The 26,869-nt window shown below is 33.0% G+C and overlaps 1 protein-coding gene across 1 annotated transcript in view; it reads right to left on the bottom strand.

Moving 5' to 3' along the window:
• The window catches only part of LOC110382208 (scavenger receptor class B member 1), a 41,716-nt gene extending 24,257 nt beyond the window's left edge, over positions 1 to 17,459 (bottom strand). Inside the window, exons 1-3 of the mRNA XM_064037834.1 lie at positions 17,303 to 17,459; positions 5,333 to 5,428; positions 4,811 to 4,902 (exon numbers count right to left, since the gene is read on the bottom strand). Coding sequence (XP_063893904.1) covers positions 4,811 to 4,902; positions 5,333 to 5,417 — 177 coding nt within the window. The 5' untranslated portion in view covers positions 5,418 to 5,428; positions 17,303 to 17,459. The remainder of the gene's footprint in view (positions 1 to 4,810; positions 4,903 to 5,332; positions 5,429 to 17,302) is intronic.
• Between the last annotated feature and the right edge of the window lie 9,410 nt (positions 17,460 to 26,869).

The following is a 26,869-nucleotide window of genomic DNA, read 5'->3' as shown; positions in this document are numbered from 1 at the left end:
GACAAAAAATAATCAGAAAGCCAATGACGTCACTAAAATATAAGTTGTCCAAACCGGTATGACAAAATGACGTCGGATAAAAATAAATAAAAGGCTATAAAGCTTAGAGCAGTTAACCAACTAGAATCGCCACGAACTTAGGTCTCTAAGTGAAAAACTCTCCAATTTGCAAGTCGGGAGTGAAGCAACGCAACATAGTGATATCTCACTGATGAATTTTCGAATATATCGTTACGCAGTACACAGGCAAAAAATTTTAAACATATGCATGAGGAGTAGGCATGAGTGACAATTATATTTTCATCCTATGGCAAAGGGCATAGTTATGGCGTCTCCAGTTGGTTGAATTATATAAGTTTGAAAATGTTATTATATTATCAGAAATAGATACGCATAGAAATGTTTTATTAGAAATGTCAATGACTTAATTAAGTACCAATTTTTTTCATTACATTTAGTAAAATTGGTTGCTATGACATCTATTTTGTTTTCTTTTCTAATCAAAATAATGAACTTTATTTATGTTTTAGAAAAATAATAAAATAAATTTTATCATAACGCAAATTCGAGATAGACAAAGTTAAAATAAGAGAATGTTTATTTAGAAGGACATTGCATTACGTAAGACTAACAAGAAATATTTTAAAGGCAGAATTCCGTGGGTAGCGGCTGACGCAGCCGCGCGCGGCCTACGACAGTCGTCGGCCGCGCGCGACAATAGTCAACATATGAAAATGTATGGCGCCGCTGCCGAGGCCAGCGACAGTCGCGCGCGGCCGACGAATTTCGTAAGCCGCGCGCGGCATTGTCTTGAAATTAGTCGATTTTGTTCGTCCGTTCCCTCTAGTCGAAGTGCTAATTGATATCCTTGAAGAAGAAGAGGATGACGTGTTGCTGTGGCTGTATTATGAAAATAGATTACCAATCTACCCTATCTTTAAAAAGTAGAAATGATGAAGGATACTACCAAATACTGGTTCAAAAGCATTTGTATTGTAATAAAAACAAAAGGTAGTTTTGCCGACTAAATAAAAAACAATTCAATTCTGGTTTAACTAAAATTCTATAGATGTTATTAAGCGCTAGACCATGTTGAGATGCATACGGCCGCGCGCGGCTCACGAAATTCGTCGGCCGCGCGCGACTGTCGCGAGCCTCGGCAGCGGCGCCATACATTTTCATATGTTGACTATTGTCGCGCGCGGCCGACGACTGTCGTAAGCCGCGCGCGGCTGTCGTAGCCGCTATCCACGGAATTCTACCTTAAAGTTTATTTTTGGACTATTAATACAAATGAAATAAATAGTAAGTAAGTATTATTAAGCTTTTCCTTGCAGTGTCAATAGCATATTTATTATTATATAACATCCTACCTACAACTTACTACATTGAAAAAAAAAATTGATCATGTTTAATCCCACCACATTCTTTGAATAAAATTAAAATAGTGGGGTCAAAAATCCTGCAAAAAAAACCGACGTGAAAGAAAAAAAATATAAAAAAGTCCTTCCGTTCATCTGTCAAATTATTCAAATTACCAATAGAAGCTTATTAATAATAGTAAAAAAAATGCTTTAAGATTAATTACTAAAGATGTAGTTCAAAGGTTATTCACATATTTTAACGAAATGAATCGATTGTAGAACATGTAATTAAGGATTGACATTGACAGCTAACAAAAAAAAATAAACATTGATTATTTGTTATTGGTAATGACATTAGAAAAAAATCTTAATTATTATTTACATTTACTGATAAGTAGGTATTTGAAATGAACCTTGCCACAACTCTAAATTATGTCTAGGAAGTGTATAATTCTATATTTTGGTTAACATCGCCTGAAAATCCTTTGTATATTGTTTTAGTTTATCGCGAAGAACTGATAAATGGATCGCAATTTTAATGTACTTAGGTACATAAGTCATAAAGAAACTGCATACCTACTCGTAATTATAGCTATTCATATAATATAATAACTTTGACTTTCAAATTAAGGTAAGGATACATTTTTCAGAAAAAGGCTAAATAATTACTAAGTTTTATTAATCAATAAACTGAGTGTTAATAAGAAATACCTACCTATATTTGAATAAAATTAAAAAAGTTAAAATTTATTTTATCTCAAATGCATGATAGATTTATGTTTCCTCCATTAATATTATACCGAGTCTATATTACGTAAATAAATACTAGGTATTTTGGCTATTTATGTAATTAGCTAAAATGTCAACGAGTTAGTTTTTTTCTATAAACATCTATTGATAGCAATCTTGTTTCAAACTTCTAAGTTTTAAAATGTGAATGACAAAATTATTCCAATATACATTTTTCTGTTTAATTTTTTTATATATATTTTTGAGTATATGAAATGAAAAAATAACAGACAACTTACTTAACCAGAAAAAAATGTTTAAAAGCATAAAAAATCTCCCACAAAAATTATAATTCGCAAAAAATATGTCACATAATAAATCAATTAGCTAATCACTTAGCGAAGAATTTGAACAACAAAAAAATAGCAACCGTTAGTTTTTTTTTCTCTAATTACACTGCGTTACAAATTTAAAAAAAATTTGAGTACCCGCTTTGAAATGTCATGATTTTTTATTTATACGTATCGTTTAATAAACATACATACAAATTATCTTTCCATCACGTGTCATTTTTTTTCCGCAAGAATGTGCCAGATTATATTAGAAATTAAAACGTCAAAACATATTTGAAAGAAATCTTATAAAATCAACCAAATTTTTTTACATTAATGAAGTGTAATTTTATCATTTAAGTAAAAAAAAGTCAACAAAAATATTACCTATGAATTTTTTTTAAAAATATCGTGAAACTTCAACTCTTTCTTTTGTGCTTCGAATGATCTTCTCGCTTTAAACGCCAACAGTAATCACCTAGCATAGTTGTGTCCCAACGGCCTTGAAATCGTTCTTCAAGCTTCTTTACATCCTGGTGAAACCTGTCACCGTGCTCATCACTGACCGCACCAAGATTAGATGGAAAAAAAGAAAAATGAGAATGAAGAAAGTGAATTTTTAATGACATTCTGCAACCCAACTTTTCGTATGCTTTTAACATGTCGTTCACTAGCTGCTCCGCATTTTCGGCTCTGTGGTTCCCTAAAAACCCTTTTATAACTGCTTTCAGTGACAACCAGGCGTCAAGTTCCGTATTAGTAAGCTTTTTGTCAAAATTTGAGTCTTTCATCAAAGTACGTGTTTATGGTCCCACAAATATTCCTTCTTTGGGTTTGGCATCACTTAACTTTGAAAATACTGTCTTCAAATATAAAAAGCCATCTCCCTCTTTATTCATGGCCTTCACAAAATTTTTCATCAAACCAAGTTTTATGTGGAGTGGTGGTAAAATGACATTTTTAGGATCTATCAATGGTACATGTTTCACATTAGATTTTCCGCATACAAACTCTGACCTTTCTGGCCATACTTTTGTAATGTAGTGTTTTTCTGTGGCTCTGCTGTCCCACATACAAAGAAAACAATTTGAACAAGAATTTTTGTTGGTGATTTCACTATATACTGTCCGCAAACGTAACAAAACTTATTTGGTACATTTAAGCAGTTGCGACGACCAGTTAGTCCAGTATCCATATTGGTTTTTCAAACAAATATGTGCAAAGATGTTGGCGTTATCGAATATAAACGTTTACTAAACAAAACAAAAAAATAAAAAAGTACAATACATCAAAAACGGTAACGGTCTTTTACGCCTAAAGTGAGGGTAGTAGAAAATAATAATTGACATGTACCTCGAAAACTAGACGTGATGGACACCACATATGTTTGGAACATTTAATCTATGACTCATTACCTATTAATTCCAGCTAACAGTTAAGAGGGTACCAAAATCGTGTAACGCAGTGTTATTTTATACAAGTCAATCTCTTTGATATGATAACTGAAGTAATTACAATACTTTTTATTACGAGCAAAAACGCATGGTAACCATGGTCCGTTCACTAAAGACTAAACAGTCGGCCGATAGTTGAACCGATGGTTAGCAACATTTTTTTAAAGAAAATCTTGATTTCCATCATAGTTCTCAGTTGGTCTGATACCGGTTAAATACCTGATCTATGTAATGTGCGTACTACCATTCATCTTCATACTGATTTATGAGCTCAAACAAGCTATCGGCCGACTAAAAGTTTTCAGTGTGAGTGAAACTCGAGCGTAGAAAATTGTCAGTTATAAAAACTGACGGTTTCATGAATTTAAGCCTAGCATTTTACTACAAAAAATATTCACGTGGTTCGCCACGAGAACTCAAAATGATCTGCCTAATATTCAATTTGTAACACTAATAAAAACACTATAAACGCAGGTCGTTTTCAAAAACTAGTTTTTATATAAAAATACATCCGGTATTTTTAGTTTTTGATCTAACAAAATAAGATATTTTTGTTTGTCGTATGAATGGGAAGCTTATATTTCATAGCAGTTTTACGACCACAATTTTTTATTTTTGTAGCAAATGTCAAAAATACGCTCTTAGTTCCAATTGACTGGCAGCTAAAAACATCTGTGCAACATCTGTGCTTTTAAATTTTAAATAAATACTCGTTCGTATTACAAAATTCAGCCCCTTCTCGAAAACATATCTATATTTAAAAATAAAAAATCCTTTTTTTTATGTTACAATTTCATGTCATTTGGCCAACAGCTTAAAATGTTTTCCTAATAAGATAAAGGTTCTAACAGGCTTGTCAAAACCCTAAACTGCTAACCCAACATGTACGTAATTGAGAAGAAATTGTTCAACCATAATTACTGTGACTTACCCAATTACTGATGATGCTAATAGGATTTATGGCAGCCATGACCACTCCGATGATCATCAATAGGATCCCATAAGAGAGCTTTATCACGGAATCTGTAACCAACAAGTAAATAACAGCTTTAAAAAACCACTTGGTTCGAATTTTTTAATTAATCTTTACTGAACATCCTTGGCAGTCGTTACGGGTAGTCAGAATCCAGTAAGTCTGACACCAGTCTAACCAAGGGGTATTGGGTTGCCTGGGTAACTGGGTTAAGGGGGTCTGATAAGGCAGTCGCTCCTTGTAAAGTACTGGTACTCAGCTACATGCGGTTAGACTGGAAGCCGACCCCAACATAGTTGGGAAAAGGGCTCGGAGGATGATGATATTTGGATTTTGATATTAACTATATATTCTTGCATATCTATATAAAACTAGAATATTACATATCTCTAAACAAAAAGGACAAAATCATCAGGTGTCACAATACATTTTTCATTTTATCCGATTTATTACTTGAATGCTATTTGACTAATTACTTACGTCTTTTCTGTACTGTAAAGTTCTGTATTTTCATAATGGATATCCGTCCCTTACTAGGGACGTGCTGTAAAGTGCCCACAACCATCTTTCAGGCTTCTGAAACAAATACAAAATATATATATAATTATTTCGGCCTTACTATTATCATTTTGGCTTTATAATATTGCTCTTGGTTTACCCGGGTAACTGTGTTGAGGAGGTCTGATAGGCAGTCGCTCCTTGTAAAACACTGGTACTCAGCTGCGGCCGGTTAGAGTGGAAGCCGACCCCAACATAGTTGGGAAAAGGCTCGGGAGATGATGATGATGATGAATGTTATTGCACTTTTGTGACAATGTGGGAAGTTTTTTTTACAAAATTATGTAGCCTCTTGGTTATATAAAGTTATACTTAATATTTAGATACTCTAACTCTTACGGTAGATTTCGATTCTTCATAGCAATAAAGTTACCAGAAGTTTTTTTTTTGTGTTCTTAGTATTTACTGAATATAATAACCCTGGGGATTTTTTTCTATTAACTATTCATATATAAAGTATTTAATTATTCTCAATTCTTGTTTTCCATATTTTGGAAAATCCGATATCGATATATAAATTGAGTTTAGACAAACCAGACATTTTAGACCAATTTTAGTGTTTCTGTCAATAGGTATATTACCTACTATTTATACAGTAATTTATTATATCTTTAGATGCCAATGATGAATATAACATTGCTTTTATTTATTTATTTTATCTTTATACACTCCTCGTGGGATTTTCTATACCGAAATATTACAGATTGTTTTTGTACCTTAAATAAGTAAACCAATAACATTTTCCCTAAGATTTGTTTTGAGCATTGGTTATTTAAGCGGCATGTTTTTTTTTTATATTTATTTATGTAAGTATCTTCCTTTAAAATAAAAATTTCTGAACTATGAAAACAAGTAAATGATTGTAATGAAAAGGTGGCTGCCATAGTTTAACTTGGTTTTATGGCTTTTCTAAATACTTCTTTTCAGAATAATCGGTTTAATATTTTAAACATTTTTACTCTTACATATTTTTTATGCTTAGTGTCAAATTACTTTGTTGTTACTATTAACTAGCACGTGCTCAAAAACGTGGGTTTGGAACGATTAGTAACTGGTTAATAATTGTGATTATTGGCCTGAACAAGGTCAATACTTCTATGCATACGTTTCGACAATATTCTTCATGTTGGTCAAATTATTCCATTGCATAAGTAACTAAGTAGTAGGTATGTAGTGAGTAAATGTTCGCGACTTCATCTAGGTATAAGTACTTGTGAATAATTGATAGGACTTTTAAACTTGAAAATTAATTTAAAGAGTAAGGCTAAAATCAATGTACATACAATGTCAAAGTCAAGTCAAAGTCTATTTAGTCAAATAGGCTTATGAGAGCTCTTTCGAAACATCAAGTTAGTTGCACGGTTCCAAAGAGCGGGTCTCACGGATAAGAACCGTCTCCGTAGACAATCTTTTCAGCACTAAACAATACTTAATTTAGTTATTATTGATTCATTTAGTTATGAGTTTTAATGGAGTAAATTCTCAAAAAAGTCAGTTAAGCAAAAAACAATTTTTTAGGAGAAAAATACAAGAAAAAAAAACAAAATAAATTGCCCAGTGCAAAACTCCTCACATTACCAATCATAAAATCACAAACAATTTATCTACACGTGAGTAATTTAATCGATATTTAAATACAGTCAGACATTGTACATATCAATCATTAGTCTTACCTAGTTGCCTAGGTAAGAACACAACCACGTGCGTCTAAATTAGGGTTAAAAGATCACCATTGTACCTTAATCGCCCATTAATGAATACTAGACTACGCTTTATTATCCTTAAGCATTTAATTCTTATGAAAAACAACATTAAATAAACCAACTAATATAATAAAGAGGAAAAAATTGTTTATTTGTTTGTACCCTAAAGGCTCAAAGACGATTAAACCGTTTTGAATAATCCTTTTCTGTTGAAGAGCTACACTCTTCCAGAGTATCGTTGGCTGTATTTTATTCCGGTACGGGCAGTAGTTTCCACGGTACGCAGGTGAAACCACGGTAGATCGGATAGTTATTATATAAAGTCATGAATAAAATTGAAGTGTCAGTATGTAATATTAAAATAATTTATCTAATGTTTTGTGAATGTTAACAAGATGTTTACGTCAAAATTACCAATAAGCATTAGCATGTTTGTGTTAGCTAATCTCGGTAACGGTTACATCGATTTTGATGGGATTTTCACAAGCAGATAACTAGTGTCTTAGTGAAAAACTTGGAAATTCTTGTATATAAAATAATGGCAATTTTAATACGAATAAGTTATAAAATGCGGGAGAAGCCACAGAAATAAGCTAGTTGTATTAATATTTCTTGGAACAAGTATGACGCCTATGTTAATGTGTTGATAATTTGTGTTGACACATTAAATTAATTTATTTTTAAAACCATAGTGTTAAAAGCTTTGTTTTTATATCATTGACGTTTAAGTTACGTAATTCTTGAATTATTACCTACTAGTTTTTTTTATGATCTATTTTGACTTCTGCTATTTCAAAATGTAAATATATGCTTTTTAAAGAGCATTGACATTATTTATGTTACCTATATTTATTTTGGTAGCTAAAAAGGTAGAATTCATATTTTTATTCTAGTATTTTAAATTCCTTGTTCATAAAGTGATATATTTTTAAATAATGTCAAAAGATTTTTATAAATACATTTAGGTATCCATTTCGTTAGTCAAAAAGTGATTTTTGTATCTATTGCACGGTTGGTGATACTGGTTGTCAGACTTTCTGACTTCTGACTACCCGTAACAACTGTCTACGACGTTCATATGAACCCGTTATGATAAGATGGTCCAAGCATCGACCTCACCAAACGTTGCTTAACCTTATCATCGAAGAGATTTTTTTTTAAATATGTTTAGAAAAAATTATGTCACTATTGAAATATTCAATTCATTGATCGTAGATTTTCTTATAATGACATCATTTGTCAAAGACATGAGCATGTTAGATTGCTATTAGAAATAATGTTCTTAGGGTCAGTAATAATATACAGTGTCAAGCATTATTATTATTTTATTAGTCTTTGTATAAAATTGTATGTTTTTTATTTACTTACTTCATTTGAACTTTACGTTGGTAAGAAGGAAAATGGATGGGGAACTTTGACCCCACTTTTTATAGAGAATCTAATTTCAATTATTTAATTTCTATTTACATTTACCTACTATCGTTTTATATAAATTTTTGGTATGTTTTTTAGAAATGTAAAAAGAATTACGCAAAAAACGACATTAAAAAGCAGTTTTTTACAGCCATTTAGATTTTTTTTACCCAGATTAATTGCTCAGCCACACAGCCACTTACTTACTTTTGATTTCAGATTTAAGATTCATAACTTTTTTAACCAAACAGTGTGACGTCAAACCAATTACTCCTAATTAACAAAACAAACTAACGCATGCGCACTGAACAAACAAAAAGTAAATAATTATAAATATATAAAAAGTTAAATATAGTGGCCTTGTCGGAAACTATATTTTCGAATGCCCATATTCTATTTAAAGATCTATCTGGGCGGCTGGTTGACGCTTCTCGCGACCAGAAGGCTGGCTATTACCTCGGACAAAGGATCAGCATGGCCATCCAACGAGGTAATGCTGCCAGCGTCTTGGGTACGCTCCCAGTTGACAGCGATGGGGATGAATTTTTTGACACTTTTTAATTTTAGGTTTTTACTTAAATAGTTTTTAATTAAAATGCAAATATGATTAAATGAATAAAGATAAATCTATTTTTAAATATATAAAAAGTTAGTTTTTAAGTTCTTCCAGTAGAAACAAGGGCGATGTATCTAATACACGTGCGTGCATGAAAAACTGGCTAATTGATATCACACGTGAGGACACGTGTTCGATGCCCAGACGAGGCAAAAAAAACCTGTCAAGTAAGTGTTGGGCCTTGCCCCACCCACAAGTTTTATACCTTCGTTGTTTTTAGGCAATATTGAATATTAAAAGTGATATTTTTTGCTTGGCTTTTTTTGTTATGTTATAATCGAAATAAAAAGTTTGAGAAATTCCCTCCAACTATAAATAATGCACTTAAAGCTTAATATTTTGAAAAGCGGTTAAAAAGAGGCAGTGATGAACATATTATGTATGCTTGAAAGAAACACTTAGTAAGAATCTAGAGAATAACTGGTCGATTTTTTTCTTTACTTTACAATTGTATTCGGAAATTCTCATTGCTAAAATATTTATGTCCTACATAAACGCCATTTTTTCTTAAAACAATTGTTTATTTCACTAATACGTTAAATACTTAGTAATCGGTTGTTTTAAGCACACTGTCAGTTTATATTGTCAGTGAACTCGGGTCTTATTGGTCATGACGTCTTTCTGACATCCTCCGGAAGGATCGAGGTGGTCAGTTATTTGGAACAATAGTTTAAAACAATATCCTAATACTTGTAAATAGCTAAGTAAATATCATAACGTCCGCTACAAGTATTGGGCACACAAAATAATGGTCAAGTGTCACGTTGTTTCGGTAGGTTCCGTATACATTCGTTTGTACTTGAATTGATATAATGTAATAACACATAGGAAGTGGTGATGGTTGGGCGTTTTTGGGGGTTGTCTCATGTTATTTTGACGTTCGAAAAGTGCTGTTATTTAGTGTACTTTGAACAGATTTTTTATATTAATTATGAAAGTAGTTTCTTTGTTTCTTTCTAAATTATATCTTTTAGTGTCATAAGCACTGTTTGTCGGGGATAGTTTATTTTAAATACATTTTATGCTCGTGTGCAGAATAAACTAATACATAGTACATTTTTTTGTTTATCCTGTCTTAACTTTAGAGTACCTAAATTAACCTGATGAGCCTTTTTTACATCTCTTACGCTATCAAGCATAAACAACTTAATACTTCGTCACGATTTTTGAGAAAAGGGTGCTATTAAGCAGATATACCCAAAAATCTACAGATAACTAAATAAAATTCCAAAGGTTCCAAGTTCTTGAGGTACGTATCTCCAAAAATAAAATAAAAAACTCATTAACACAACACAACTAATTCGCAAACATTAAAGAGCAAATAAACGTTTATTATTTACTTAGATCCTAAGATAGCGGAAGAGAAATAAAAAAAAAACAAATGAATCATTCTTAGAGTAATCGCACACTGCAAACTTCGAGTCGACCGAGCCGAGTTTGTTTGGGCTCAATAATCAGGATGAAAATGAATAAGCACATTACAAAGGTCAGGTATTTAGCCGACTAAAAAGTATCAAGATTTTGCCTAAAAAAATCATCGGGTCAACCGTTTAATCTGCAGTGTGCCGATACTCTTTATAACCACTCAAACAAGACAGGCGTTTCGTATAAGTATTAACATAATTCAATATTTATCCAACATTTTAGTTTTTTTTGTCCATATTAGGAAAAACGTTTGACGCATGGAATTTCCTTATTGTTAATACCTTTATTTGGGATGGAAATATTAAGCTGACTAAGATATTTGTCGTTAATTTTTGACCTTCTTCTTATGAAGAGTGTTAATTTTTCGCAGTACCTAGTTGCGTGTCGCGTGATCTGAGTGGCATCTATTTTTGTGCCGTGACAAGATCCGTTTAGGCTTCATACTTTGCTAAAAAAAGTTTACATCGTTTAACTGTTTAGAAGCGATTGCTAAAAAGTTAAAAACGTTTATAATTATTTTAAGTATACATATAATGCAAGTATTATTTAATGTAAAAACTTTTATATAAGTTTAAAACAACCGTTATTTTTTACACTGAGGCAATTTCTTAACCTTTACATACTTTACTGCTTACATTTCATTGACTTAATGCATTCTACGTTATTCTCAACACTGTTACAAAATGAAGTAATATACATAAAACATATAAACAAATGACTAAGAACATTTTATTTACACAAAAATAAATAATTTAATTCAGTCAGGTCATTATCCGTTCAAAGACATCAGAATATTGATTTCAAAACCGCGAATATATTACTTATCCAAATTTTACTATCTTAGATTAGCCGTAAAAGGAAATTTCCGCCCAAACATTGCCAAAGTCAAGGATTTCTTTGTATTACAAATTATTTTTAAGTCTCTGAACACCGGAATTGGTTTCTTCCGTACCTATGTCAAATATTATTTATGTTATATGAAATATTCATACAATTTTGACAGTTTAGGACAAAATAGTATGGGAAATAACAATTTAAATTGCAAAAAAAATAAGCCTAAGTATGCAAATTTTTATTTTTGCATAAATAAAGTTAACAAATCCGCCGGTTTTACAAAAAAAAAATATCTAACCCAACGATAGGCCATAACCATTCAAATAATAGGATTTTTATTCACAAAATATTTGCAAAACTCATACAAAATGTCGGATTTTCATACAAAATGTTTGTATTAAGTCCTATATGAATGGTGTTTAAGCTTTTATCTAGTGGCGGACACATTTAATGAATACTAAGTGTGAGGGGCTCGGCTTGTAATTCGTCACGTCGCTTTTAAATTAATCTATAATTCCGTTGTGATCGTAAAGTGTTGTCATGTACTACTCAGCTTCCCGAAAGTTGTGTTAAAATTGAAGAATTTATGGGTCAAGGACAAATATGTTTTTTTAATTATTTTTGTTGGTAGCATATACCCATATCCTTCTATTTATCTGTATCGGTCGCTTTATGTGGCAAGTCAAAAATGTGTTTTATTTTTTATTTAGTTTTAACATTTTTTATTACTTTTTTATTAAAATCTTGCTTGTTGCTTTGTATAAAGCTTCATGTACATTTTTTTTTGTAAATTTTATTTAACACAATACATAATAACATAATGCAATTTAATTGCAATTATGTTTCAGCTCTGCAATAAATTTTATACGAACTATGTAGGTCAGGGTTGCCAAATTATTGTGTTACACTCACTAAACGAACATATACTTATATTAAAATATATTTTTATCTGAATGCATCGGTATAATAAACTTAATGGTTGAATAGGAAGATTTCGGGGTCTCAAAATAGCTTATTTTTAATTTATTTTAGTCTATAGATAATCATCAGTCATAAACTTCAGATATTATGAGCGTCTGACGAATCGAGACGGATACAGAACTGCATCTTTTCTAGCTAAAATAGTTATAGTAAAAATTATAATGAACAAAAGAAATCGAGAACCCTCGTCGATTAGTCGCTTAAATATGAATAAACTATGTATTCAGGTAAACAAAATTTAAAAGCTTTTTCACTATTTGTTTTTCAACTACCTCTATAACAAAAAAAAACATGTTTTTCTTAATGAAAATCAATGATTTCCCAGATTTTGAACAGATACAAGTTTACGTATAATTTTGACATTTATGTTAATTTTTATTTTTCGGGGTATTTACCGATTGAGATCTAGCAATACTGGTTCGTTGATACAATCGTAGTTCGTCTTGTGAGCTGTCACACTAAATTATTGTTAACTTTACTACTTTACTTAGAAATAAATACATGTTATGTCTCTGATTTCACTAGACTTTTATGACTTAGGACTTCTATTTAGACTCGAAACTTAATTATTTTAACCAAAACTTCATCTGTCTAGCCTTTTTTCCAACAATGTTGGGGTCGGCTTCCAGTCTCACTGGATGCAGCCGACTACCAGTGTTTACAAGGAGCGACTGCCTATATGACCTCTTCAGTTGTCAGACTTACTGGCTGCTCGAAACGTGTTCAATGACAGAACCATCCAGAACTTGTGACTATATTTTTGTTTATTTAGTATTTATTTCTGTTAAAAAATATTAATAAGGCTACATGTTCAAATGATAACGAGGCTAGTGACCTATCCCAAAAATAGCTACGTATTTAAATCAGTAAACTATGCACAAATGACCCTTAGTCGCAGGGGACACACAGACATACAAACACGCAAAACAGATTCTTAGTACAACATTAGAGCTTCTTAAATAACATTAGTAATGCACATTACGAGACAAACATACTAATTACTGTGCCGATAGTGTTATCATATTAATTTGAAATCAATGAAGTTTACTATTCTTATAGATTAAGTACTTTTGTAACTAACGGTAATATATGTAGTAAGGGTAAGGAATAAATCTATAATACAAAAATGAATCGCAAAATGTGTTGGTAAGCGCATAACTCAACAACGCCTGGACCAATTTGGCTAATTCTTTTTTTGTTGTGTTTGTTATTGTAAGGAGAAGGTTCTTATGAAAAAATAGGGTAAAGTAGAGAAGTCAGTTGACGGGAGTAGGTAATAAAGGTAAGTAGTGTTACTTCTCCTTAAAAAATAAGCTACATACTTTGTCACAAAAGAACTTATAACCATTTCTTAAGTAATGCTACTGTTACCTACTGTTATTTCAAGAGTGCACTCGACCGACTTATAAATTGACACATAACGGTTTGATAATTAATTCTTACAGTGAGTTACTGTTTCAAAGCTCGAGTGTTTTGTTTTAAGATTTGACACTGTTTCATTTGTAATCATTTTTTTTTTTCTTCTAATATATGCCTCTGTAATGAGGTCCATCATACATGACCATTATAACTGTATTTATTCATTGAATAAATGCTTTTAGAGGTCTATATGTAGTAGAAGATAGCCGTGACATACTTAATTGTTATCAAATAATTAAATAAAAAGTTCATTTGGGGAAAGTCTAATTTTACAATGGCGCCATATTACCCGGAATTAGATAATAAAAGACCTAATAAAACATAAAGATAAGAGCTTCCTATTATTAGCCTAATAAATAATAATAAAGGCGTTTATCGCTAATTCTTATTTAGGTTTACAGGTCTTCCTACTATTATTGTCTTATTAAATAACGTTTGTGTAAACGATATGGTCTAAATTAATTTTTGTTGGTATTTTTGATAATAACATTTATTCGTCGTAATAATATCACTGGTATTGTTATTTGACACAGATTTCAATTTCTCGCTAGTTTTGGGGAAAGACTGACCAAAAATATTACCAAGAAATTAGCATATTTTTATTTTAGTGTGAGGTCAATGAACTGATAAATCTTGAGGTATTTTATATATCTCTTCACATAGCTTCGGCTCGCGGTTCCACCTGCTCCCGTGGGAACTTCTGACCGTACGGGGATAAAATGTAGCTTATGTTACTAGGAAAGAGTGTAGCTTTCAAACAGTGAAAGAGTTTATCAAATCGGTTCATTAGTTTCGGACCCTTTTGGGTACAAACAAACAAAAAATGGTTTCCTCTTTATAATGTGTGTGTAGATAGTGTAGATTATTATGCTATAGTGCGTGTTCTCTGCAGTTAATAAGGAACTACTTACACGGGTATTTTTTAATCACTTTTATAAACTTACAATGACGTAAATCCGTTGCTACTTTTACGTAATTTATTAATTTTAATAGTCCGTTACTTGAAATTGGCAACAACACTTTATTTATTATGTTGTGTGACAAGTTTAAGTTCGCATTTTAATATGTTTTTCTCGCATTCCTTAAATAATTTTCAAATAGAAGAAAAACAATCATTTAGCATGTGGAAATATGATTTTCCTATTTGTTTAAAAATAATATCGGACCAGCTTAATTTTGTGGTTAATTTTACGAAAAACAAAAAACGTTACTTTTTGCATATTTTAATTTTATTATTTAGATTTTTGGGTGTGTTATTATTTTTGTAGTCCGAGTTTATTGACATAATAATCGAAAGTTTTTTTTTAATAGTTATGTATGAAAAAACCCACCGTTTAAAGACGTCAGTTAAAAATCAATGACAACAACTTTCGAATCTCTTTTATACATAGTATAAAGGATTAAATTGTTTGTATAATCATAATAGTATAATTATTGTTTTATAAAAAAATAATAATGAAATAGGTAATTGTCACAAATCATTGACACAAAAAATGAGTTATAGCTTTTTATGACAGAACTTTAATATCAAAAAAATTGGCTGAATAAATAATTTGAAATAATCATGTATTTGCTAAACAATAATATACATGGGTACATTTGTACACTTGGGCTTTTCTATGATTAAGGTCACAAATATCATAAAACTGAATGGAAACCCCAATTGCCAGACGAGAGTAAATATTTTTTTTTTACATTTGTTTATACCTATTTATTTTATTGATTTTATTGTACAATATAGTTGGGAAAAGGCTCGGGTGATGATGTGTTAACTCTTTTTATTTATTTCAATGCCAATAGTTTTTTTTTCTTTCATCGATTTATTAAGTATTTATTGTTTTCTATTTTTTAAATAATTTAATCATAAAATTAAAATAATATTCTATAGGTACAGTTAACAATATTATAATAACGGCCTTTTCACACGGCAAGTTCCACTTTGCTCTGGGTTATCCCCCGGAGTGTTTAAATATTGGTATAGTATGCAAAATTAATATTTGCTTTCAATAAATCTGTATTGATATATGTAACGATATGACAATTGCACTTAGCTGTCACACTTCTATATGAGTCGAGCAACTTCCCGCATAAAGTTATTCTGTAAAGTAAGCTATATTCCTGCCAAGTTTCATCAAAACCCATTTAGAACTTTAGCGTTTACATAATACCTAAGTAGGATTAATGCATAATTTAATAGTAGGAAATTAAAGCGGTATACTCTTTGTAAAGTGTGAAAAGTACACAGTTAATTAGGATAAGTATATAAACATACAGTAAGTGTAGATTAATTTATGTCTTCAAACTTTTGATCCTTTTTTAGACATAAAAGAAAACTTTTTCGAACAGTCGTAATTAAACAAAGTTCTTCATGATATCTACCTCTAAGTTGATTAAGGTAAAAGTGTTGAGGAAACAAAAGCTTTGAATGACAAAGTTCTAAGATAAACACTAGAGTAAAAAGGATAACTAATTTGTATGTACTTTCTTAGTATATCTTGGACACCAATGACTGTGTTTCGGAGGGCATGTTAAACTGTAGGTCCCGGCTGTCATTTAACATCCTTGGCAGACGTTACACGTAGTTAGAAGCCAGTAAGTCTGACATCAGTCTCACCAAGGGGTATTTTGTTGCCCGGGTAACTGGGTTGAAAAGGTCAGATAGGCAGTCGCTCCTTGTAAAACTCTGGTACCCAGCTACAACCGATAAGACTGGAAGCCGGACCCCAACATAGTTATGAAAATGATCGGGAGATGATGATGAAAAGGGATTACTAATTACTTATATAAAATGCCAATCCGCATCCTTCTTCATGTGAGAGGAGGCCTGTGCCCAGCAGTGGGACGATAAAAGGCTGATGATGATGATGATAAAATAAAAATTGATTATATTATTTACCGCGTGCAATTGTACCCTTTACGATAATATAATAACTTCAATATAATTGCAATTAATTAGATTAATTATTATTGGACAGTTAGTGAGCCGGTTATCATGATTGTGTCTTTTTGATTAATTGATGTGAATCACAATTAATTTGTAACTTTACAATATTTAATTTATAACATCATCTGTGTTGTATTGTAACTTACATAGTTTATTATCCATTTTAATTATTATGTAAATAATTAGTAGTTTAATAGTATTATAATTGCAATCAAAGTCACACCTATAAGTAAGCCCGTATTTTTATTTAAACAATAGGAACCTATTCCTTAATTCTGAATATTTAAGTTATCCGCAAACGCAAACATGGATATTTTACATATTTATCCAAATAATATTTTGTATAAATAATTATATTTACATAATTTGTATATGGTAAGTATCCTTTATTTTTTATTGTTTTAATATTAATTATTTAAATATTTTCTTATTTAACACTCTTGCTATCATTTATTTTCACCGGTAATATTGATTAATCATTAAAATTATAAATAACTTTCCTAAAATAACAAAAACTAAAAATAAATAAATTCAAAAAAATAAAAATATAATCATACCTATTAAAACGATCACATAAAATCACTTCCAATCATAAAAAAATAGTTTGAAAAAATCCACAAATTACGATTAAGTACCACAAACACGACTACGGTAGGATTTGTACGATCTGCGCGCGCGCATAAATTCGACTGAGCGATCTATGGCAACGTATCATACCTATATAGTGATCTAGCTAACTTTCGTACTAAATGTTTGACGCAAAACATCTTATTACATACATACTGTAACATTTTTTTTATTTCAGTTTTTTTAGTACATAATGATCTATCACAGGGATACTTTTTTGCATTTTTTTTGCAAAAATTCATCTATGTTTATTACAATTTTATTTGCGTTTTAAAACATGATGTCTTCTTGATACAGAGTGGTGGAGCATAGTGCTGGCTGAACGATCGATGAAGTTAAGCAACAATTCCATGGATGGGTTGGCTGTTGACACTTCGTGAGTCAGGTCTCGGACACCAATTTAAAATGTCTGTCACGTATCTTTCGCATAAATTAGTTTTAAGTAGTTTAAGATTCAACAATGAATTTGTTTTTTTTTTACTCTTTTTTCTGTAATAAACGCGTGTTCACTACACATCGGCTGCTTGACAAATGAAAAATATTTACAAAAATTGTGAGCTTGTATGGGGATCGAACCCGCGACTCGCAACACAGTCAGTAGCTTAGCCATTGCGCCAGCAGTGTTGCGTAGAACTGTTGAACAGTGCAAAATAATACGTTGTTGTTATTTGAAAAATACCTGTTTCTGATGGTAATTTTTGACCGAAGTTTTTTGTTCTTGGAAAAAGGGCATTGTACTGATATCAAAACGCTTAGAAGTTTAGATATATGTAAAATCAATTATCCATGTTTGGTAGACAGCTAGCCTAGAAACTGAGAAGACATAGGTAGATTACTTTTTATCCGGATGTGCTCACTTGAACACACTTAACTTAATAGTGTGATTGTAGTTGGACTGTGTGATTGTTCAAAAGAGTTACCACGGCCCTGGTACACAAGGGGTTTCAGAAAGAACATGATGGATTTAAGTCAGTAAGAGTCCGACACTCCCTCACTCTCACCCACAGCGGGAGGAGTCATTTTATGATTTCCCACCAAAAAATGTGACAAGTGGTTGGTAGTAGTGTGGTAGGTTTCTGAGTTTTCTCAAATTTATCTGCTGGATGAACCGCGGCTGCGTCAATTAGAACTTCGAGTGAACTCCATAAATAGTAGCTGTTTGTGTTTTTAGTAAACAAAAAACACCACGCCTTAACAATTAATTTTGAGGTTGTTTTTACGATGTGTTAACGATTGCGACAAAATGCGCACATTTCAGAGCTTTTGGCAAAATACTTAGGTAATAGCCGCACGGACACCAGTAAGCAACATTTAGCTCGGTCGGTCCGAGGATGGGTTACCAATTAACCACCCTTCGTGTTTCCGAAACTACGGTAGGTATATTGTGGATTCTGGCTGACACTTGCATATATTTTCCCGTGCATAGGAGAGCACGTTAATATCGGTCCTGCGCCTGATCACTCTCCGGTCGTGTCGGATTGCCGTCCCATCGGGTTATGAGAGTGAAGGAACAGGGAGTGCACCTGTGTCAGCGCAAATGCTCGTGCACTATAATATGTCCTGCGCAGCTGGCTGATCTCGTTATATGTGAACAGCCGCCGTGGCAGAAATCGGCCGTGGACGCCATTACTATATTTGACAGTCAGTCTGACAAAAGCCAGGAACTCTGACAATTCGTTTACCAAGTGGTACCAGGCTGCCTAGTTATTTGGGCTCCGGGGTCAGATAAGTAGCCACTCCATGGCACTGACACTGGTCCTCAGCTTCATATCTCAGCATCGTTTGAAACTAGAGACCTACCTAACTTAGTTTAGAAAAGGCTGGACAGATGATGGTGTTTAAAAAAAACTTACAGCAAGTACTTACCCTTATGAAGTAGTAGCTGAAACAGTGAATTTTCAAATGAAAATATTGGAGAACTACTTGGTAAATTATTTGTAAAGGGGAGATTCCAACAACACAGTGTCAACTCAAACATTAACAATTCACTGCTTTCCTACGTACTCTTCATAACGGAACCTAAGTATTTGTTGTAGGTAAGCTTTTTGAAGCATCGTCATCAGCCTAGCCTTTTCTCAAACCATTACGTTAGGGTTGGTATCCAGTCTAAAAAACTGCAGCTGAGTACCAGTGTTTTACATGAAGCTAAGGTCTATCGATTACCTTATAAAGGTCGCGCCGGAAGACTGGATGCAGGTCGCCTCGAACAGGTATATGTGGAGATCCAAGGGGGAGGCCTATGTTCAGCAGTGGACGTCCTATGGCTGAGATGATGATGATGGTCTATCTGACACAATTCAACCCAGTTACTTGCGCAACCTAATACCCCCTATTTTTTACAACAGGAAAAGGAAAATTCCTCAATAAAATACTTAGGACGGTGGAGGGGCAACCTTCGACGTTTTTGTTCATGTAGAAATGTTTTAGTGGAATCCCGTCATAAAGTTAGGTATAGATTTTTTGTGTCATTATAAATGCATACCTAATAAATATCAGGAAAATGACTGCTAAAATCCAGGCAAAAGAAACAAATCCCTATCCAAATGTACTTATAAATAGAGTCTTGATTTAAATAAATAAAAAGTGAGAAACAAGAAAATTATCTATGTTCTGACTTTTAATTTTTCTTTTAGGTACATTCAATAGGTGCAATATAAATAAAAGTTATATAAAAGTAATCTATAAAGCTGAAGATTTTGTTTGTTTTTGTCCATTGAGCGCGCTTATCTCAGGAAAAATTGGACCGATTTGAAAAATTATTGTATCGTGCATAGGCTTTGTATCCGACCGCGCGGATTAGTGGCCACCGCAAAACTGCTGACAGAAGCTTTTTGAAAATGTAATAGTACCTATCATATTCTGGCACCATAAGGCTGGTAAAGGCCTGGATAAAAACAAAGTTCAGAAACCATAATTCGATTTTTAGTTTAACTGCATAATTGCATTTTTATTTACCTGTGTCTGCGCAAATGCTTGTGAACTAGAGGTATAATATGTCCTGCGCAGTTGGCTATCTCTTAATATGAGAACAGCTGCCGTAGCCGATAATCGGCTAGGAGGACATCATCATTTTTATTTAAGTATTTAAATTCAACAAAGATATGTATTTTTATAGCCAAAACTATGCCCATATTTATTTTTAAAACAAAACTTAGACTAAACTATTGAATAAGAGATTGATTTCCAATTAACCAGGTGCACCTAAGCTACCAGTGTTTAACTTAAGCTTATTTAAATACATAGATTAGTCATCTGTTTTTGAACTCCCTAGCTATCTTAATCTTAGAATATTTGGATATATTACTCACTGTTTTCAACCTACCTACGTAGGCACTTCAGAACTATTTGCCAATTCAATATTGAGTTAACTTTTCAAATATACTATTTTGAGAGACCATGCAATTCAAGCCGAAGTAAATTATCAAAGTTCCTGAAATTCTTTGAAAAAACCCCGGTCGCCAATGTACTCAAAAAATAACAGAGAACCTGATTTTGAGTGACGTCATATAAGGTCAATGCACTTGCATTCTTTTGGAAAAAGAAATGCATAAAATGAAAGGCTGTTTCTTAAGGGCGGGGTTTTTTCGAAATCGTAAAACAGGTTTTTTTTGGGGCGGTCAAATTGCGCTAATAAAAATATTGGCAGATTTTTTAAAAGTTGACTGCTCATCCATTACTGGGGTAGCATAAGTACATAAGCATAGGTACCAATAATCAATTAGTGTCGACGCTATTGCTCACCATGTACCTACCAGGACAGCATAAAATACATGAAGTAAATCCATTGGGGTGCGGGTGAAACCGCATGGAATACTAGTATGATATATTCCTGTTGCTGCTATAACAACAAATATTGAAAACTAGAATGAACTTCTTTACGAGGCTCTCATACAACAAACGTGATTTTTTTAATTTACCGTTTTATAGTAAGGAACCATTCGAAAGCGATTCCGAAACACACTTATCCGTTTTTTTTCAGCATTAGGAGATGAGGAAAACTGTGGGTGGTAAATAGCTAGATCAATAATAAATCTACCGAATTCTGGTAAAATTCCAATATTATGGGCGGCGGTGACCAAAATTCTGAATGGATTAATTTTTACTTGTCATAGCAAAGGTTATTTTTGGACTGCAATGGAATGCATGTTTTGTGTCAATGAAGTTAATTTTAGCCGTGGTTATCTCACGTAACGGGTTTTGAACTCACAGTTAGTGACTTTAGAACGTATCAGAGGAGGTTACAATTTTTTGGAATATTTTTGACTAGCCGTTTTCCTGCGGTTTCACCCGCTTTCCGTGCGAACTACTCATTTTACCGGGATAAAATATAGAATATATTACGCAGAAAAAGTGTAGCTTTTATGCACATGACGTCAGTACTGTGAAAAGCATTTAATAGCAATAACTTTATTTCTATTTTATGCGGCTTGGAAGTCATTGCACGCGTGCAAGTAGATGCGTTTGCGTCAAACAGGGCAGTTCAGTGAAAAATAAAAATATTAATCGGGGGTCCCCGGTAGGAACCAATTTCTAGGAAATGTGGAAACAAGAGCGTTTTTACAACAACAGATTTTTCTTACAGGCGTTACAAAAAACAATTGACTACCTTATCCGTGCAAACCCAATGAATAGCGGAGATGTCATAACGCAAAATCTCCTAAGAAAGTATCGCGCCAAAATGTAGGTGTTCGGGGGACGAGGAACGTTACTAGCCCCGCCTTTATACGCCTTATATTACGCCCACTGCTTACAAAATAAAATCACTAATCAATCAAGACCAATCTTTGACAGATTGGTTTTGACTAGGAATCCGAACATCTCGTTAGTTCTAGTAACTGGTCACGTCTACCGTACGTTGCTTGACCTACAAGTAGGCGCCTGACCAACCTTTCTTATGGCATCTCAAACCATGGATGGAGACCAAAATTACGAAGTGTAAGTGATGACATATGAAACTATGTGACAGGTTTTTTCTACTCGATTTTACTATTAGCTTATTACCTGAAAAATCTAGCGTTTACTTACACGCCACAAAATCTGCTGTGTGAAAACGCTGTTGGATTAGTAGAAAAATATATTTCTGTATTTCTTATTTTAATAAATACTAGCAACTTTTTCTTTAGCAATAACTCTACTCTATTCTACCAGTACTTTCATAACAGCAAAACTTTTCCTGCAATTCAGTAACTTTCATGATGTCATCACATGGCTTTGGTTAACTGGTCAAGTCTGTAACATACCCTTTTGTTCGATTATATCGAGGAAAAGTTGCCAGTACTTAAAACTCATTAATGAATTCCACGAATTTATAACCTCCCTTTTTTACAAAAAGTCCCGTAGGTACTTACATCCTCATTTTTTCCCAAAACAATAATGAAGCAGTTAAACCCTTCAGTTAAATCTTACCACACAGACTTAACCGCAGAACCCTTTCTGAGAAGACATCCATTAGACCGATATAATCAAGTTTGAAAACAGGCCGGGTCATTGATATCGAATTAAAAAAAGAGGTGGGACTTAAACCGTTTGACGTCAGAGAACGTAAGCACAATTTATGCTAACTGGTCACACCACGATTTTTATACTTCGTAGCTTAGAGCAGGTAAATAGCCGGACACGCCATCGCCGGTCATTTTCTTCTGCGAAAGAGACAAGACCACCAGATATGAAGATGTCCTTTTTGCCGATTATATCAGTCGTGTATTTTTGTCATTTACTTAAAAGTATTGCACGGACAAAACTGTAAAATATGATGATGATAATATCATCCTAGTCGATTTATCAGCCACAACGGTGGCCGTTCTCATATAACGAGATTAGCTTATATGGGTGCCTCATGTGTTTGTTAAGTTTATGCTAGGGTTTGACAATTTTGTTGTTTTCCTTCGTAAAGATTTGATTTAAAATGTATGCTCTTCCCGTATACTTATAAATTGGCAGATTTATTCGCATAGAGATTTGTGCTCATGGCAGTTCTCGTGGATGCAATGCTCCAAGTTCGTAACATATAATATTATATTCTACGAGATAAAACATACTTATTAATTGATGCTTGAGCATAGTAAGCCAATTATCGCAATACTGACGTCGACAAGTTTTTTGGATAGCCATAAAATAGTGTATTTATTAAAAATGGTGAGCTTATTAAGTTGTGCGAACAACGTGCTAGTTATTTGTTGGTTGTAAAGCTTAGTTTATATAAATGAGTACAATATATATTAGAAACATATTTATTTTGTTGGTGATACATAATATAAAAATTGTGTTCATGAGGAAAAGTTATCTATACTATGAAACTTTTTCAGAACTTTGGATTTATTTAAAGTCAATTTGGGTCTATTAGCAACTAGAAAATTCTGAGAAGTTCATGCATAAGCACGCGTCAACATAACATTTTTTTTTAAAGATACTAATAGAATATAGTTATTCAAACAAATAGTTTCCGCCCACTCAGTATAAACGGAAAAGTTATATTCATTGTAAACTTGTTCACTCCGCCCTGTTTTTAAGCGAAAGCCTGGGCCTTTTTTTAAGGGAAATCATCAAAAGACCCCTCCCGCTGTGGGTGGGTGCAGCGTGAGGGAGGGTCTAGACTCTTACTGACTAAAACCCACCATGATCCTTCTTGAGCCATTTATGTACCAGAGCCGCGGTAACTCTTGATTTTAGTCTTGAACAATCCCGTAGCCCTGGGTTCTGGGTCTAAGTTTTGTATAGCAGTACTTACTCGCTTCGAGATCAAAATCGTCATTTATCGAAAATTTCCGAAGCTCAATGCATGACATGGCTAAAACTTGTCACACAGGAAAAAATACTATTTTTTCAGAATTGACTGAAATCATGGATATAAACTGTGACATAATAAGCTAACATTGGTAATCCAACACAAAGTTACAAAACTTAGTGTTAATTGCCGTGTAGTTAGGTAGTTTAATTTAATTTTTCCTTTATTAAATTGTTGCACTACACATAGTTGCATCAAGCGCATGCCAGATACTTATCATCTAATAGGCAGCAATGCTATGTGTTACTGATCTTGCTATTCATGTCAAGATAAGAAAGAAATATGTCAGTAATTTTTGTGGTTTATTTTTAGTTGAAACTGCGCCTTAATTTGGGAGGTTGATCAAAGTTCAAAGTGTAAAGGGGACGAGCACGTGTTGATCCGCTTCGTTCCAAAAAGGATTAATGTGAATACATACAAACCAGTAGTGCAGCTGCGACTGATTTAATACAGTCGCAGCATGTGCGGTCAACAGTTGCAGTCACCAGCTGGCATTCGAAACGTACCTTAAAAGTAACAATTCTTAAATAAAGTTCATCATCATTATTTCAGTCATGGGATCAACTGGCGTGCATGGGATTCCCCCTTTGCAAATTTTAGGCAAATAAATGATTTCTATTCTATTCTAAAAATCAGTCCAGCGCCTACTTGAGACCTATGTAAGATCATCAGCCTCCAAGTTTCCTAATAGTTGCTAGATCTTTGGGAAACTAGCTGAGATATAAGGAATTTCCCTAACTCGGATAAAAAATAGCCTATGTCCTTTTTCAGGCGTAGGTAAGAATCTGATGGTACCATGTACCATGGCTTTGGCACGCAAGCGCGTCAGACAGTTAATTTCGCATACGTGACAACTAGCCATATTTATTCGCATTACAAAAACCATATCATAATAACAAGTGAGCAATGAGCATGCTTACGTTGGATGCGTTTAATCCGCACCCGAGTTCAACAGGTCGCCCACACAATAGAAGTAAGCAATGTCGCAGTATTTACAAAAACGTGACAATGGTTTTTATGTCATTACTTTGATGACTAGGAGATAAATAATTGGTTACATACACACTTAGTAGTATGCAAGCCTTTTTCCTTTAATGGTAGGCAAAAACGGAACGCCTTATTGATACTAATCTTGTATACTTTTTATTGCAGGTACATTTTGTCATAGAACTGTACAGGTGAATGAGGATCCGTTTATCTTTGATGCTTCATGGCAAAACTGTTAAATTAAAAGATATGAAATTAGAGGATTTTCTTATAAATAAAGTCTAGTATCAGAGTTTTCTCAAATCCGCCTGACGACCTCTGACGAGGAATTGTAAGACGGAAGACGTCGACTTTAGGTGCCGTCTCGGGTATCTACGGGTGTGTAACACCACCGACTTTCAGATTCTTGGCTATTTTGTGGGACTCATTTACGGCACTTGCGTCTGAGACCAACGGTGCACTTCCTTATACATACAGGTAAGTATCCTGAAAAAAGACTGTATGCTACTTTTTTCAGAAAATAAATCTTTCAGGGTGGAAATGCAACCGGATAAAATAGCTACAAATTAAAGGACCCAATACTAAAATATCCGTTAAGAAAAATAAAATTTTAACACGTAAATGGGCTAACCTGCTTTGTTTTGATCTGATTATCCTCAATAAATAAAATAACTGACAGAATAAATTCGTTGTTTTAATCTTTTTTTTGGACTCAGGTGTAAAATGCATTTTTTAATTTTATTTTTGACGGTTTTTTTATTGTTTTCATTTTGATTTCCAATGTTTATTTTGTCATAAATCATTTTGTAACTGGAGTGTTTATGTACTATCAGATCACTATCATAAAGCAGATTTTCTAACTCCAAAAGCAGTCAAAAACGCACCCTTTCTATGCAATTCTAAAAACGAAGTTACAGATTTTTCACACCCGTATTTTATTGCGTTTAAGCTGACAACATTTTTCAAAAAAGAAAAATTAAAGTGCCTATCTTTAAAATGCTTTACCAAATCAAAATTATTTTTGACACATGTAGTCAACTACCCAATTATTGTTTTTCAGGAATCAAGAAGGCTCAATGAAAATATTTAACATATTATTAGGTACAAAACGGCGGGCGGTACATAACCGAGCGATGTTACGCGGAAAAACCGATCGGAAAAGTTCACTAGTGTGAAATCACTGTTAAAATCAAGTTGTAGCATAAAACTGCATTATCCAAAGTAAAGTTAACTAACCTTGTCGGACCTTATGATGACTTTAATGACGAGAAGGAACCAGTTTGAAGGGTTTCTGACGTCATAAGCACAGGATGTCGGATGATTAAGAGGGTCGGCTTTATCTTGTATCTTAATTAGTGTTTTCAATTTGATATTGTAGTTTGTTAATCAACCGTAAAGTTTGGTTACTGGTTTTTACCGGTGCATAGTTATTAAAAATGAGTTTCTTTTATATTTAACTAAAATATTAGACCGAAGAGGCGATGGCTAAGCACTGTGGATGCCCTCTGCCCCATCTAGGGGGCATAGGACTCTAAGTCATAATATTAGGCTCGTGTCATTATTGTTAATAGAACTACATCATTTTCTTTACAGACTTTCAAAGATTTTACAAAAATAGTGCAGCTTCTAGAATAACCTTAACGTAACCTTAGCGTCATAATTCATTTCGCCATTTTATCCCTGTCGTATGCGCATTTTTTGTATCTACTTTTTGGATTACAGTTCA

The sequence above is a fragment of the Helicoverpa armigera genome, chromosome 14 (assembly GCF_030705265.1).
Source record: "Helicoverpa armigera isolate CAAS_96S chromosome 14, ASM3070526v1, whole genome shotgun sequence".
Taxonomy (NCBI): domain Eukaryota; kingdom Metazoa; phylum Arthropoda; class Insecta; order Lepidoptera; family Noctuidae; genus Helicoverpa; species Helicoverpa armigera.
Note: the sequence above shows the minus strand (reverse complement) of the source record. Positions and strands in the feature narration are given on the sequence as shown.